This window comes from Macaca thibetana, chromosome 1 (assembly GCF_024542745.1).
Source record: "Macaca thibetana thibetana isolate TM-01 chromosome 1, ASM2454274v1, whole genome shotgun sequence".
Taxonomy (NCBI): Eukaryota; Metazoa; Chordata; class Mammalia; order Primates; family Cercopithecidae; genus Macaca; species Macaca thibetana.
In genome coordinates this window covers 180323654-180339326 of record NC_065578.1, presented here as the reverse complement: position 1 = coordinate 180339326, position 15673 = coordinate 180323654, and the positions used below count along the sequence as shown (strand labels likewise).

General features: G+C 41.8%; 1 protein-coding gene and 1 pseudogene across 2 annotated transcripts in view; both read right to left on the bottom strand.

Annotated features, from left to right (window-relative positions):
- SHCBP1L (SHC binding and spindle associated 1 like) overlaps positions 1-15298 on the bottom strand; it is a 48667-nt gene extending 33369 nt beyond the window's left edge. The window contains exons 1-4 of one of the 2 annotated variants that reach the window (XM_050766277.1): positions 14630-15298; positions 13246-13395; positions 898-1112; positions 28-114 (exon numbers count right to left, since the gene is read on the bottom strand). In XM_050766277.1, the coding sequence (XP_050622234.1) occupies positions 28-114; positions 898-1112; positions 13246-13395; positions 14630-15043 (866 nt within the window). In that variant the 5' untranslated portion in view covers positions 15044-15298. The remainder of the gene's footprint in view (positions 1-27; positions 115-897; positions 1113-13245; positions 13396-14629) is intronic. The other variant, XM_050766287.1, reaches the window with a different exon arrangement.
- Positions 2626-2969, bottom strand: LOC126940623 (non-histone chromosomal protein HMG-14-like; annotated as a pseudogene).
- Positions 15299-15673: the final 375 nt, after the last annotated feature.

The following is a 15673-nucleotide window of genomic DNA, read 5'->3' as shown; positions in this document are numbered from 1 at the left end:
TGGCATAAGTTTATAAACTATACTTACAAATTAATTCTTTCTTCAATAAGTGCAGTATAATTCTCACAACTTTCTTCATCATCCCAGTCTCTCCAAAGAAAGTCATAAAAAAACCTACGATAAACCAAATTAAGATGACAATAATCAAAAAGAGCCACTACTGATTTAGAGCTAAACAGATATTCTGATGTCAGAATTCTCTACCTCAATCTTAATTCTTAAGCAAAATATTTTAAAATGACCTTTGAGTCAACTAAAATAAAAGGTAAAACTTTAAAAATTAGATGACTTGCATTCTATTTTAGGTTATGGTAAATGAGATAATGAGTGGGACTGTAAAATTCCGTTTCTAAATTTTATAGATTTTGGCTATCATTTGCTCAAAAAATAAATAATATGTAAGATACTACCAAATGTGTATGGGAGGAAAACATTAGAAAAACAAAAACATGCCAAAAAAATATTCCGTATTTTGTTTGTGGATAGCTTCCCTCAAATTGTATCAACTTATAAGAAGTAATCATAATGTGAATGATGATATCTAGTATTTGTAATGCCTTTAAATTTGAGAAATGAATGTTAATAAATTTAAGATGCTTAAATATGAATAGAAGTTAATGTTACTTATTTCAAGAATTCTTTTGAATTTTATTTTTATAAAATTTAAGATTAAAAAATTGCAAACTTTTCATTACCCATATATAATGTTTCTGCAAGAAAATGTTTTTACTAAAAATTACAAATACAATATGTTAATTTAAAATGGACAAATTTAATCCAGCAGTAGTGAATGAAAATTAAATCAGTAAATGCTTATAAAGTAATTATATGAGCAAAACTTTCACATTAACTTTTGGATATGATAAATTTAACTTTCAAAAGTAAAGGCCCTAATACCTGACAACTTCCAAGGCCAAAGCAATATCATGTATATCAGTATCTTGTCCCTCAACAGGATACACTTCCAAAAGAGGCACACTGTGTTCCAGTTCCTCCAAAATTTCATCAACCAAATCTCTTGGAATATTTGCAATGTTGGAAGAAAAGGGCTCAGCAACAGAAACAGTAACTTTGAAACGAGATGATGAGTCTTGGTATGGTTCACAAGTTACCTAAGATAAATGTCATAAGAGATGTAGTTACAAATACCAGTAAACCACAGGATTTCTTTCTCATATATGAACTCATTATAAAGTTTCTTCTTTTAAGTTTATGACTTCTTCAACAATCAACATATAGAATTATAGATCAATATTAAATATACTATCAATAGTTTTTCAAACCCTACTTCTTAAACACATTTTTTGCAGTTTCATGAAAGGAATTCTGTATCTCCTACATTATTTGTTTCTAAGATTGAGTTGCCAGACTTTGAGATTTCATAAAATAGTGTGTATGTGTATATATATATATATATATATGGCAGGGTCTTACTGTGTTGCTCAGGCTAGCATGCAGTGGCTATTCACAGGTGTAATCATTGCACACTCATCCTCGAAGTCCTCAGCTCAAGCCATCCTCTTACCTCAGCCTCCTGAGGACCTGGGACTACAGGAACATGCCACTGTGCCCAGCTAATATTATCGAAAAATGTTTGAACCATTTTGCCATAAAAGCATGTTAAATATAATAAATCATAATTATAAGCTTCCAATGGGCATCTAGCACATAGTAAGCACTGAATAAAGTATCAAAATAATAAAAATGACAATGATAATAACAAAAAAACAAATAAAATACCAAACAAATAAAGAGGATGCTAAAAAAAAAGCCCTGCTATCTGTATTACACCATTGGTGGAAGAATGGCTATTCAAACATTTAAAAAAAAAAAAAAGCAGAAAGGACATAAAGAGTAAAATTCTTTTTTTTTTTTTTCAAAATTGAGATTTTATTGGTCGAGGATCAGTACAGACATTTCAATTTGTACACAATTCTTAACATACCTAATGAAAATCTAAAAAGCCACTTATTGTAATTCTTTTTAAAAGTTATTCCAGTGACTTTCCAGCTTAAAATTTGGAAGCAAATTTTCCTTAAGAGGCTATCAAGTACCAGTATCTTCACATGTTGGTCAGCTGTTACATACGGGCCACCAGTTCACAACTGAATAGCACCTACACTACATATTCAAATTTGTAAACTTTCACAGCACAGTAACAAAGTTATTAGGAAAACAGGACTAACAACCAAAGATGTTAGAGAGTGCACACAATTCTGACAGGCAGAGCCATGATCAAAGAGTGGTTTTCTTTAGGAAAAAATTCTACTAAACAACATGGGACTAGAAATAATTAAAAATATTGAAGACAATAAATGCAGGACTGACTCCATATTGCCATTTAATATACTTCGTATTATAGGATATAAAAACTAACCTCCCACCTATGGAATGTTAAGCTGACACACGAGACAGTCAAAGTCTCCCATAATTCAATATCCCACACTACTTTCCGGTTGTACCAAAAAATAAACAACAAGTAAATGATTCCACCTCTTAAAAAAAAGCATTTACACTTAAAAAGTGGGATGAGGTGGGATTCCCTCCTTCTTAAAAATGTTTCTAGAGCTACTAAAAAATTGGCATTTACAAAATAGTTGATAAAAATATGCCTCTGGATTGCACAAGATGGGAGACAGGGACCACTGGTAAGACATGTGTATGGTATTAATCAGACTTGGGCTTCTTTCTCTCCTGCTTCATGAGAGGCTGGACTCTCCTCAGTTTTCGTTTCCCCGTTTTCTGCAGGTAAATCTTCTTTAGTTTCTTGGTTAGCCACTTCGGCCTGTTTCCCTTTGCTCCCCTTTTCCATTTTGATTGCACGTTTTTGTCTGAAGATTTATCCTTCGCTGCTGCCTTTTCGGCTTCACTTCCACTTTTGCAGGAGGTTTAGCAGACAACCGCGCCGATCTCCTCTTGGGCTCTTCTTTGGCGGCCCCTTCGGCGGAGCTGACCATCCTCTTGGGCATCCTGGCAGCAGGGAGGGCGCGTGCCGGGTGCCTGCGGGCTGGGGGGCGCCCAGAGCCTTCGCGAAACTGGGCTGCCTGGCCGCTGCCACTCCTCCTGCCTCCCGAGCTGCTGAGAGCCACCAAGAGTAAAATTCTTAAGTTGATTTAGCTTCATGAACAACATGCTATATTGTTTATTCATCTTATTTCACCATAGTATGGTGATACTTCCCTGTACTTGTCTGAAAATCAGTGCTTCAGAACCAAAGTTGATAGTTTTTAAAAAATTTAATAAATTATATATTAATACAAATTTCAAAATGTTGGCACAAAATTAGTGTTAACACAAACACTTCCAAAATCTGTTCTGAAAATTTTCAAGTACAGCCAATGAAATTCTCTATTTTTTGGTAGAGTTATGTCAAAAAAATATTTTAAGTATCAGCAAGTGTTACATCATCAGGACCTAAAACAATAATCATTTAAATACAGGAAATATTTTCAAATCACTAACCAAACTTTGAAATACAAAGTTTATAATTAATTAAATATAAATTCTATTCTTCAAAGCAGTTATTGGACAGAAGAAAACTTAGAAAATAGAATAACAATTTAAAACTGGGTGTCTGAAGATAATAAATGATCTGCAATCCATATTTGTGACAAGACAAAAATATATTTCCAAAGAATCATTATGAAATATGATACTGAGCTTTATATTTTAATATTTTAGTTCTCTCTCTCTTTTTTTTTTTTTTAAGAAACAGGGTTTTACTCTGTTGCCTAAGCTAAAGTACATTGGCACGATCATAGCTCACTGCAGCCTCGAACTCCTGGGCTCAAGCAATCCTCTCCACTCAGCCTCCCAATTAGTTAGGACTACCTGTGCCACCACACTCGATTTTTTTTTTTCTTTTCTTTTTTTTTTTTTTTTGTTACAGACAGGGTCTCACTACGCTGCCTAGGCTGGTCTTGAACTCCTGGCCTCCAGTGACCTTGCTGCCTCAGCCTCTCACAGTGCTAGGATTACAGGAATGAGCCACCATGCCTGGCCTAGTGTGGTTTTTTTTTTTTTTTTTTTTTTTTGGTTTTTTTGAGACAGGGTCTCACTCTGTTGCCCTAGCTGGAGTGCAGTGGCTCAATCTCAACTCACTGCAACCTCTGCCTCCCGGGTTCAAGTGATTCTCCAGCCTCAGCCTCCCAAGTAGCTGGGATTACAGGCATGTGCCACCACAGCCTGGCTAATTGTATTTTTAGTAGAGATGGAGTTTCACCATATTGGCCAGGCTGCTCTCAAAATCCCGACCTCAAGGTGATCCACCCGACTCGTCCTCCCAAAGTGCTGGGATTACAGGCGTGAGCCACTGCACCTGGCCTGGCCTAGTTTTGATTTTTTTTCAGTATTATACATGCATACGGTTTAGAATCAAATAGCTGTACCAGGTTTGTTATGAAAAATAGAATTCAGGCTGGGCGCGGTGGCTCACGCCTGTAATCCCAGCACTTGGGGAGGCTGAGGTGGGTGGATCACCTGATGTCAGGAGTTCAAGACCAGCCTGGCCAACGTGGTGAAACCCCATCTTAACTAAAAAATACAAAAATTAGCCAGGCATGGTGGTGCATGCCTGTAATGCCAGCTACTCAGGAGGCTGAGGCAGGAGAATCACTTGAACCTGGGAGGCAGAGGTTGCAGTAAGCCGAGATCACACCACTGCACTGCAGCCTGGGCAACAGAGCAAGACTCCTTCTCAAATAAATAAAGAAATAAAAGAGGCCAGGCAGAGTGGCTAACGCCTGTAATCTCAGCACTTCGGGTGGCTGAGGCAGGCAGATCACCTGAGGTCAGGAGTCTGAGACCAACCTGGCCAAGATGGTGAAACCCCGTCTCTACTAAAAATACAAAATTAGCTGGGCATGGTGGCATGAGCCTATAGTCCCAGCTATCCAGAAGGCTAAAATAGGAGAATCACTGGAACCCACGAGGCGGAGGTTGCAGTGAGCCAAGATCGCGCTATTGCACTCCAGCCTGGGCAACAGAGTGAGACTCCATCTCCCATCCAAGTACTAACCAGGCCCAACCCTGCTTAGCTTCCGAGATCAAACGAGATTGGGTGCCTTCAGGGTGGTATGGCCATAGATGATACTTCATCTCAAAAAAAAAAAAAAGAGCCGGGCGCGGTGGCTCAAGCCTGTAATCCCAGCACTTTGGGAGGCCGAGACGGGCGGATCACGAGGTCAGGAGATCGAGACCATCCTGGCTAACACGGTGAAACCCCGTCTCTACTAAAAAATACAAAAAAACTAGCCGGGCGAGGTGGCAGGCGCCTGTAGTCCCAGCTACTCGGGAGGCTGAGGCAGGAGAATGGCGTAAACCCGGGAGGCGGAGCTTGCAGTGAGCTGAGATCCGGCCACTGCACTCCAGCCTGGGCGACAGAGCGAGACTCCGTCTCAAAAAAAAAAAAAAAAAAAAAAAAAAAAAAAAAAAAAAAATATAATTCCTTGACAGTCTTCTATCACCCTCTAATTCTTGCTCCTCAGAGGCAACCATTTTTAACTCTTTTAGTTGATTATTTTTTGACATTTATATCTTTATATTTAAATAATATGCTCATATTGCTACTTAAAGTTTTGTTTCCAGTTTTTGGTATTGGATATTGACTTCTAACTCTGAAAGATAAGAATTCAGTTGTCTCTTTATTTTCCCTCATTTCCGTAATACACAACCACTCTTTTCTGGCCTTTCATTCACCAGTGTGGTTATATCTTAAGTATTCAGCATTTATCTTAATATGTTTGAAAAATGTGATTCACAGGTGAGCCATATGGTGTGAGCTGATTTTTCTTTCCTGCAAAAAATGTTGTTTTCCCAGCAGTCAATAATTGTATTGCTTTTCATTTGCTCATTTTCTTTTCTTTCTTTCTTTCTTTTTTTTTTTTTTTTTTTGAGACGGAGTCTTGCTTTGTCACCCAGGCTAGAGTGCAGTGGTGTGATCTCGGGCTCACTGCAACTCCTCTGCCTCCTGGGTTCAAGTGATTCTCCTGCCTCAGCCTCCCATGTATCTGGAGCTACAGGCGTGCGCCACCACATCCGGCTGATTTTTGAATTTTTAGTAGAAATGGGGTTTCACCATGTTAGCCAGGCTGGTCTCAAACTCCCGACCTCAGGCAATCCGCCCACCTTGGCCTCCCCAAAGTGCTGGGATTACAGGTGTGAGCCACTGCACCCAGCCATTTGCTCATTTTCTACATGGCTTTCATTAATTTAGCCCCAAATTCCTTAAGTTGTAAAAATCTCTCTTCAATATGTTCAAAGCCAATAGATTGTGTTCAAAATAAAATACTGGTTTCATTTTATTTAAAGCACTCTTCCAGAGTTCTCTGACCAGTTCTAATCTGAACTGGCTCTCTAGGCCTGCTATGTACATAGCTGTTATCACTTTGCCATCATCCCAGGAATTCTCTTTGTTTTTCTCTTATGTTGTGGCATCTCTACATTTTGAATCTGATGTCTTCATATTTCTTGATTGTAGATGACATCCATTAACTTCCTAAGAAATGGTGCATTGGACATAACTTTTGAGACCTCACATATTTGAAAATGTCTTTTTTCTACTCTTCACTTATAGTGTGACCAGGCATAAAATTATACGGTAGGATATCACTTTAGCTAAAACTTTTGAAAATATATTTTCATAGCTTTTTAAAACTAAGAATTACTTTCAAAAAGTCTGGACTGGGTGAGGTGGCTCACATCTGTAATCCCAGCACTTTGGGAGGCCGAGGCGGGAGGATGTCTTGAGGCCGGGAGTTCCAGACCAGCCTGGTAAACATAGTGAAACCCCGTCTCTACCAAAAATACAAAATTAGCTGGGTATGGTGGCACATGGCTGAGGCATGAGGATTGCTTGAGCCCAGGAAGTGGAGGTTGCAGTGAGCCAAGACTGCACCACTGCACTCCAGCCTGGGCAACAGAGTAAGACTCCGTATTAAAAAGAAAAAAAAAGCTGGGTGCAGTGCCTCACACCTGTAATCCCAGCACTTTGGGAGGCTGAGGTGGGAGGATCACGAGGTCAGGAGATCGAGACCATCCTGGTTAACACGGTGAAACCCCGTCTCTACTAAAAATACAAAAAATTAGCCAGGCATTGTGGCAGGCGCCTGTAGTCCGGGACACTGAGGGAGGAGAATGGCGTGAACCCAGGAGGTGGAGCTCGCAGTGAGCAGAGATTGTGCCACTGCACTCCAGCCTGGGAGACAGAGTGAGACTCCTTCTCAAAAACAAAACAAAACAAAAAAGTAAAGATCTGATGTCTGATGCCATTCTACCTCTTGATTCTTTATATAAACCTATCTTTTTTCTCTCCGGAATCTTACTGAACCTTCTCTTTGGCCCCAGTATTCCCAAACTTCACTATGTGCTGGACACTAAGTGGGCCCTTTCAGTCTACAAATGTATGTCCTTTGGTTCTGAGAAACTTTTACAATTTGACAATTTGCTTTCTTCTGTTCTTGCCATCGACCTCTTCCCCCATCTCTCTTCTCTCTTCCTTTCTTCTCCTCCTCATCTCCTCTTCACTGGTTGATCCACCCAGTCTCTTTCTGTGGTCAGTCAGTATCATTAAGTCTTTTCTTTTTTTAACACATGATCATACAAAAATATTTCAAAACTTATTCCTGGAGGGATATGCCTTAGTTGCCTGTGTTCTAGAAGCACAGTTGGAGGGTAGAAGATAGAGGATCCCAACATTCAGTACCAGTAAATTTTAATGCAATTCCCTTCTTCCCAGTGGGAGTACTCCCACCCTTAACCATGCTTCTCAAGTTGGCTTCTTAAATTTGTAGGTTTATATCTTTTGCCAAATTTGGTAAATTTCTGCCATTCTTTGAATATTTTTTAGCCCTCCCTCTTTCTTCTCTCCTTCTGGAACTCTGAAGACATGAATGCTAGGTCTTTTGTTATAGTCCAACATGTCCCTGAGGTTCTGTCCTTTTAAATCTATTTTCTTTATGGTGTTAAGATTTGATAATTTCTATTTTTCTATCTTCAAGTACAATAATTTTCCTGTCTTCATTCTGCTTTTTGTTGTTGCTGTTTTACACATGTTGATGTTTCCAGGTTGTTAGCTCTTCTAGTACCCCATCTAGAATATATGATGCAAAGAAAAGCCCAGGTGGCTGGGCGCGGTGGCTCACGCCTGTAATTTCAACACTTTGGGAGGCTGAGGCGGGTGGATCACGTGAGGTCGAGAGTTTGAGACCAGCCTGGCCAACATGGTGAAACCTCATCTCTACTAAAAATACAAAAATTAGCCAGGTGTGGTGGCTCATGCCTATAATCCCAGCTACTTGGGAGGCTGAGGCAGGAGAATCACTTGAACCCGGGAGTTGGAGACTGCATTGAGCCGAGATCGTGCCACTGTGACACAGCGAGACTCAGACTCAAAAAAAAAAAAAAAAATCACCATGATCACCTTAACACCTAAATCCTTTTCTGCATTTCTACACTTGGATCTTAGGCAAAAGGCCAAGAAACAATGTTTCTCCACATTTCTGATTTTCATAGAAGAAATTTCCAGAAATAAAGTGCTAGTTTAAAGTTCTTGATATATTTTGCCAAACTGCTTTGTGCAAAAGTTATACCTGATGTAAATGACGAGTTGATGGGTGCAGCACACCAACATGGCACAAGTATACATATGTAACAAACCTGCACGTTATGCACATGTACCCTACAACTTAAAGTATAATAATAATAAATAAATTTAAAAAAAATTTCTTAATTTCTGGACCATTTTATAACCAAAATTAAGGATATGCTAGATTTCCTTCCAATCAAGTACAGTTGACCCCTGAACAACACATGTTCCAACTGGATTGGTCCACTTATATGCGTATTTTCTTCTGCCTCTGCTACTCTAGCAACAGCAGGACCAACTCCTCTTCTTCCTCTTCCTCCTTCACAGCCTATTCAGCATGAAGACAACAGAAATGAAGATCTTTATGATGATCTATTTCTATATAATGAATAGTAAATACATTTTTCTCTTTCTTATGATTTTTCTTTTATGAGACAGGGTCTTGCTCTCAAATTTCTGGGCTCAAGTGATCCTCTTGCCTCAGCCTCCCATGCAGATAGGACTATACGTGTGCACCACCACCCAGCTCATGTTAAAATTTTTAGTAGAGATGAGGTCTTGCTATGTTGCCCAGGTTGGTCTCAAAGTCCTGACTTCAAGCGATCATCCTGCCTTGAGCTCCCAAAATGCTGGGACTACAGGCATGGACCCCTGTGCCCTGCCTTTACAATTTTCTTAATAACATTTTCTTTTCTTTAGCTTACTTTATTGTAAGAATATAGTGTTTATCAAATTTATGACATACAAAATATGTGTGAATCAACTGTGTATGATATCAGGAAGGCTTCCAGTCAACAGTAGGATATTAGTTAAGTATTTGGGAAGTCAAAAGTTATATACGGATTTTTGACTGTGCAGGGTCCTGCACTGTTCAGGAGTCAACACTATGTTTCTAAGTTTTTTATTTGTTGGTTGGTTATTGTTATGAATTCATGTTAGGCAGAATAATGGCCCCCAAAGACATCTATGCCCTAATCCTTGGAAATCTGTGAATATGTTAGTTACCTTACATGGCAAAATGGACTTCACAGAAGTGATTACAACTAAAGACATTGAGATGTGGAGGTCATCTTGGATTACCCAGTTGGGCCCATTCTAATCACGAGTCTGTTAAAAGGGGACTGCCTCTTTAGCCTGCAGTGAACCAGAAAGATGCAATGTGAGAAGGACATTGAAGATGGAGGAAGAGGGCCACAAGCCACAGAATGCAGGCTGCTTCTAGAGGTTAAAAAAGGCCAGGAAACAGATTCTCCCACACAGCCTCCATAAAGGTATGCAGCCTTGCATATACCTTGATTTTAGCTCAGTTAGGCCCATGTCAGACTTCTGACCTACAGAGTTGTAAGATAATAAATTTGTATTGTTTGAGCCACTGAGTGTGGTAATTTGCTGTGGCAGCAATAGAAAACTAATATAGCATCTAAAGAAAAAGCGATTGGGGGTCCATAGGAATAAATTATTGTGAAATCAGAACAAAGAGCATTATATAGCATTATTAATACTTCAACTGAAGTAAGACTAAAGAAGGAGAGTCAGATAAAACAACAATATTAATCGTGCAGCACTATTTTAAGATGTCCCAAGAGTTGCTCTCCCTTGTTTTTCTGCCACAAAAGAATTAGAATCTGCCAATATACTGCTCTTCTTTTACCTCTGTTCTCATGTTTCATCTTGTCTTCCTAACATTTAGATGACATTAATAGACCCTCACAGATTCTCAAGCAAGGCAGAGACAGATTAAATAATCACTGTATTGCAGGTAAAACCTTAGAAATTGATAGAACTTACAGGTAACCTAATCCACTGAGTTTCCATGGAACTTTAGAGATCTTGAAAAGTTTTATGGAGTGTAGGGGCTATCATGAGGTATTGAGAGAGATGCTAAGACACCATCATCTATTTCAATCAGAAATGTTCTGCTTTAATGTTAAGCTTCCACATAAAACCTGATTGAAAAAAACCCCACAAACTTATACTGCTAAAACAAACAAACAAACAAAAAAACACAAAGCCAGATGAAAACCATTTTTATCCAGATGAAAAAAAATCCAGAGAAGTTGTGAAAGATCTAGGTAAAACTACTCAAAGTCTGAAGATGAGCAAACCTCTAAAAAACAGAGTACTACTGGCTGGGCATGGTGGCTATGCCTGTAATCCCAGCACTTTGGGAGACTGAGGTGGGTGGATCACTTGAGGTCAGGAGTTCAAGACCAGCCTGGCCAACATAGTGAAATCTCGTTTTTACTAAAAATACAAAAATTAGCCAGGTGCAGTGGTGCACACCTGCAGTCATAGCTACTCAGGAGGCTGAGGTGGGAAGATTGCTTGGAACCAAGAGGAAGAGGTTGCAGTGAGCTGAGATGGCACCACTGCACTCCAGCCTGGGCAACAGAGTGAGACTTTATCTTTAAAAAAAAAAAAAAAAAGTAAAAGGAAAAGAAACAGTGTATTAGCCGGGCGCGGTGGCCCAAGCCTGTAATCCCAGCACTTTGGGAGGCCGAGACGGGCGGATTACAAGGTCAGGAGATCGAGACCATCCTGGCTAACACGGTGAAACCCCGTCTCTACTAAAAAATACAAAAAACTAGCCGGGCGAGGTGGCGGGCGCCTGTGGTCCCAGCTACTCCGGAGGCTGAGGCAGGAGAATGGCGTAAACCCGGGAGGCGGAGCTTGCAGTGAGCTGAGATCCGGCCACTGCACTCCAGCCTGGGCGACAGAGCCACACTCAGTCTCAAAAAAAAAAAAAAAGAAACAGAGTATTAATGAAAAATTAACTAATAGAGTCTTATTGAAAAATTAATCCCAAGAATCTTTTACATTCCTTTGTAATCTCTATGACTGAAAATATGGTATTCTTTTTTTTTTTTTTTTTTTTTTGAGATGGGGTCTCATTATGTCCCCCAGGCTCACTACAACCTCTGCCTCCCAGGCTCAAGTGATCCTCCCACCTCAGCCTCCTGGGTAGCTGGGACCACAGGTGTGTGCCTGTTTTCTTTGGTAGAGATGGGGGGGTTTCACCATGGTGCTCAGGCTGGTCTCAAACTCCTGACCTCAAGTGATTCACCTGCCTTGGCCTCCCAAAGTGCTGGGACTACAGGCATGAGCCACCACACCCAGATGCCATTCTTTATCTGTAAAACTGACACTGACTTTTCCATAGAACATATATTTTAAAATTGTTTTCAAGTAGTGTATAACATAATGAGTTACATAAGTTTTTCTTGTATCCAAAAATACAGATTTAAATTATCTATCTGGGGCAAGGGTACCATTTGTGATTATAAATATTAATTTCTATATAAGGATAATTGACCTTTAACAGAATCAAACATGCCACAATGTTTACCCTACAGGCCTAACAAAGAAAAATCTTATTAGGGCTGGGCGCAGTGCCTCATGCCTGTAATCCCAGCACTTTGGGAGGCTGAGTCAGGCAGATCACGAGGTCAGGAGTTCGAGACCAGCCTGGCCAACATGGTGAAACCCCTTCTCTACTAAAGATCACAAGGTCAGAAGTTCAAGACCAGCCTGGCCATGGTGGTGAAACCCCATCTCTACCAAAGATACAAAAAATTAGCTGGGTGTGGTGGCATGTGCCTGTAATCCCAGCTGTTCAGTTGGCTGGGGCAGGAGAATCGCTTGAACCCGGGAGGCGGAGGTTGCAGTGAGCCGAGATCACACCACTGCACTCCAGCCTGGGAGACAGGGCGAGACTCTGTTTCAAAAGAAAAAAAAAAAAAAGGGCCGGCCGCGGTGGCTCACGCCTGTAATCCCAGCACTTTGGGAGGCCGAGACGGGCGGATCACGAGGTCAGGAGATCGAGACCATCCTGGCTAACACAGTGAAATCCCGTCTCTATTAAAAATACAAAAAACTAGCCGGGCGAGGTGGCGGGCGCCTGTAGTCCCAGCTACTCGGGAGGCTGAGGTGGGAGAATGGCCTGAACCCGGGAGGCGGAGCTTGCAGTGAGCCGAGATCGTGCCACTGCGCTCCAGCCTGGGTGACAGAGCGAGACTCCGTCTCAAAAAAAAAAAAAAGAAAAGAAAAGAAAAATCTTATCAGATAAAGGCTTGGAAGATATTATACTAAAAGGGTACTTTTCTTTTCTTTTTTTTTTTTTTTTTCTGAGACGGAGTCTTGCTCTGTCGCCCAGGCTGCACAATCTGGGCTCACTGCAAGCTCCGCCTCCTGGGTTCACACCATTCTCCTGCCTCAGTCTCCCGAAAAAGGGTACTTTTCAAAGGAAAAAAATTTCAAATTTTGCCAATAGTTTTCTGATCCATTCGTTTTCTTTCCTCATCTGAAGTAAACTTCATAATTCAGATAAATGAAGATTAAAGGAAAAAGACAGAAAAAGAAGTCCCAAGTTTGTTAAAGACTAAATTACTAATTTTATAAGAAATGCACTTTTGTTATTTTTACATTATTTGAGCAAAAACTAGGCTAATAAATATTGTCTGATACTACTAGATTCCATTTAATAATAATGGTTTATAGGCACTAATATTCCCCTTACCTTCTTTTTACACTATTTTCTCAGAGACTTAAAACAGAAGTAAAATGTGTCAACTCTTGTGTATCAATCTCCAAATAATAGTCATATTTTAGTCTTTGAAAAAAACTGATTCAAAAAGAACAAAGATCAAATAAAATTTATTTACCTCAACCAGTATACCAACAAAAGGGATAGAAGCTTCTTCATATTTCACAAAGAATACGTTGGGATTAGTCTTCCAGACTCCAAGCCATTTGTCTTTCAACTTTAATTTTTCTGATAGGTATTTACCCATAACTTCATCAGCATCTTCTGCCTAATAAGAGAAAAAAATGTATCTATGTATAAATATATGAAATTATAGATTTTTACCTGTTTTTTTTTTATTGATTTCTATTTTCAAATGGAACCAATATAGCCTTAAATAATGAACGACCTGGAAAGTTACAGATTTTAACTGAAACCACATCTAGTGGAAAACATGACCAACAAAAAATTAAACTTAAAAGAGATCTATTCACTGGAATAATTCATAGATAAGACAGCTAGTTATTGTTTAGTCTTAATTTTCAACTTTTTATAAATATCACCGCAATGAATATGCAGGTACACAAATTCTTCTGCTACAACTTAAAAGACTAGGTTAGAAACACGAAATATTTGCTCTATTCCGTTTTATCAGATACGTATTTTCTATATTAAAAAAATCATGCCACCAGGCACGGTGGCTCACGCCTATAATCCCAACACTTTGGGAGGCCGAGGTGGGCGGATCACCTGGGGTCGGGAGTTCGAGTCTAGCCTGACCAACTGGAGAAACCCCGTCTGTACTTAAAAAAAAATACAAAATTAGCCGGGCGTGGTGGCGCGTGCCTGTAATCCCAGCTACTCGGGAGGCTGTGGCAGGAGAATTGCTTGCACCCGACCCGGGAGGCAGAGGTTGCGGTGAGCCGAGATTGCGCCACTGCACTCCAACCTGGGCAACAAGAATGAAACTCCGTCTCAAAAAAAAAAAAAAAATAATATATATATATATACACACACACACACATATACACACACACATATACACATATATACACACATATATATACACACACACACACATATATATATATATCATGCCACCTCGTGGACTGCTGAGTGGGAAGTACTCTTAATTTCTAGCATTCTAGTGTAAAAGTCAAGGCTAAGTGATCTTGCTCATGTTTGGGCATAAACTGTTAAATAAAGGTACCAAGATTCATGCCTGTGCAATGATAAGGCCAATATAGCTTCATTTTTTAGGAGCTCTCAGAAAATTCTCTCAGGGCTGTCCCGTTAACTGACGAATTTTGTCGGAAACTCGAACCTTAACTCCTCTAGGGCACGACGCGGGCACCTCTAACAAGGTGAACTTTCTACACAGGTTGACTCCATTTAATTTTTTGAAACGCAGGTTTTCGCTGTGCCCTGTGGACCCCCATCCGCCTCCGAGGGAAGCCCCAGATGCCTGCCCCCAGGCCCCGGCGAGCTTCTGACCGTCGTCTTCCTGTCCTGGATCCGCTCACCTTACAGTCCTGCAGCACTTGGTCGCAATACAGCGACACCTTCTCGTCCCGCCACATCCCCCTCATACGGGACAGGCAGACTGGGGGCAGGGGCTGCGCCTCCTCTTCATCCTCAGGCACTGACGGCAGGGGCTCCTCCTCCTCCTCCTCGGCCGCCTCTCCCGGGTCCTCGGCCTGAGCCGCGGGCAGGCGCTGGAGCCGCAGCCTGGCCGCCTCCCGGCCCGCTTTGCCCTTCACCTGGCGAGGGGAGGCCACCACCGACCGCACTGGGATCGCGGTGCCCTTCAGGGTGGTCGCGGCCGCCGTGTCCCCGGGGACAGCGGAGGCAGCCTTCTCGCCTCGCCTGCCCGGGCTGGTGGTGCGGAATGAGTCCGCGGGCACGGAGGCCCTGGAGGCCGACGCCATCGACGCCATCTCCTCAGCAGCCCGAGGGCCTGCGCAGCCGTTGGCCACTTTTCCCGCCCTCGGCAGCTCTGGCCAGTAGGTGCGCTGCGCTTCAGGCCCGCAACGAGCGGCGGCTCGAGGGAGTCCGGTCCGGTGGGGTGTTGCGGCTCGGGGAGGGATGTGGGGCGCGGCCCAGGGCTAGGGGGCGCGGGGCCTGGGGGTAGAGCGCGGGGTCCTGCGGAGGCGGTCAGGGTGCTGGGGGCGCGCTGCTCAGAGCGGAGTGCCTGGGCTCAGAACAGGGGTGGGGGGCCCGGGCACTGTTGGCTGCGGCTCCGTGTGGAACCCCCAACAGGTGCCGCTCACACCAGAAGGTGCCAGTCGAGCCCCAACGCACTGGCTCTAACCCCAGCCCTTTCTCTCCCCCAGGGGAGGTTTCCTTAGGGTCCTCATACGTTTCAGGGTGATTACGAGTCACCCTCCAGGTCATCAGGACCTAAAAAAAGGCGCCACCTGCCACTCCACACACGTGTAATTGCACAAACGAAGCCTGAAAGAAAATTTATTTTCATACTGGGAGGTGACACTAACTGGAACTCTCTGGTTATTAGTAGAGGACACCCTAGTGACAAATCCAGCAACCTAGATTTCCCTCTCAGCCCC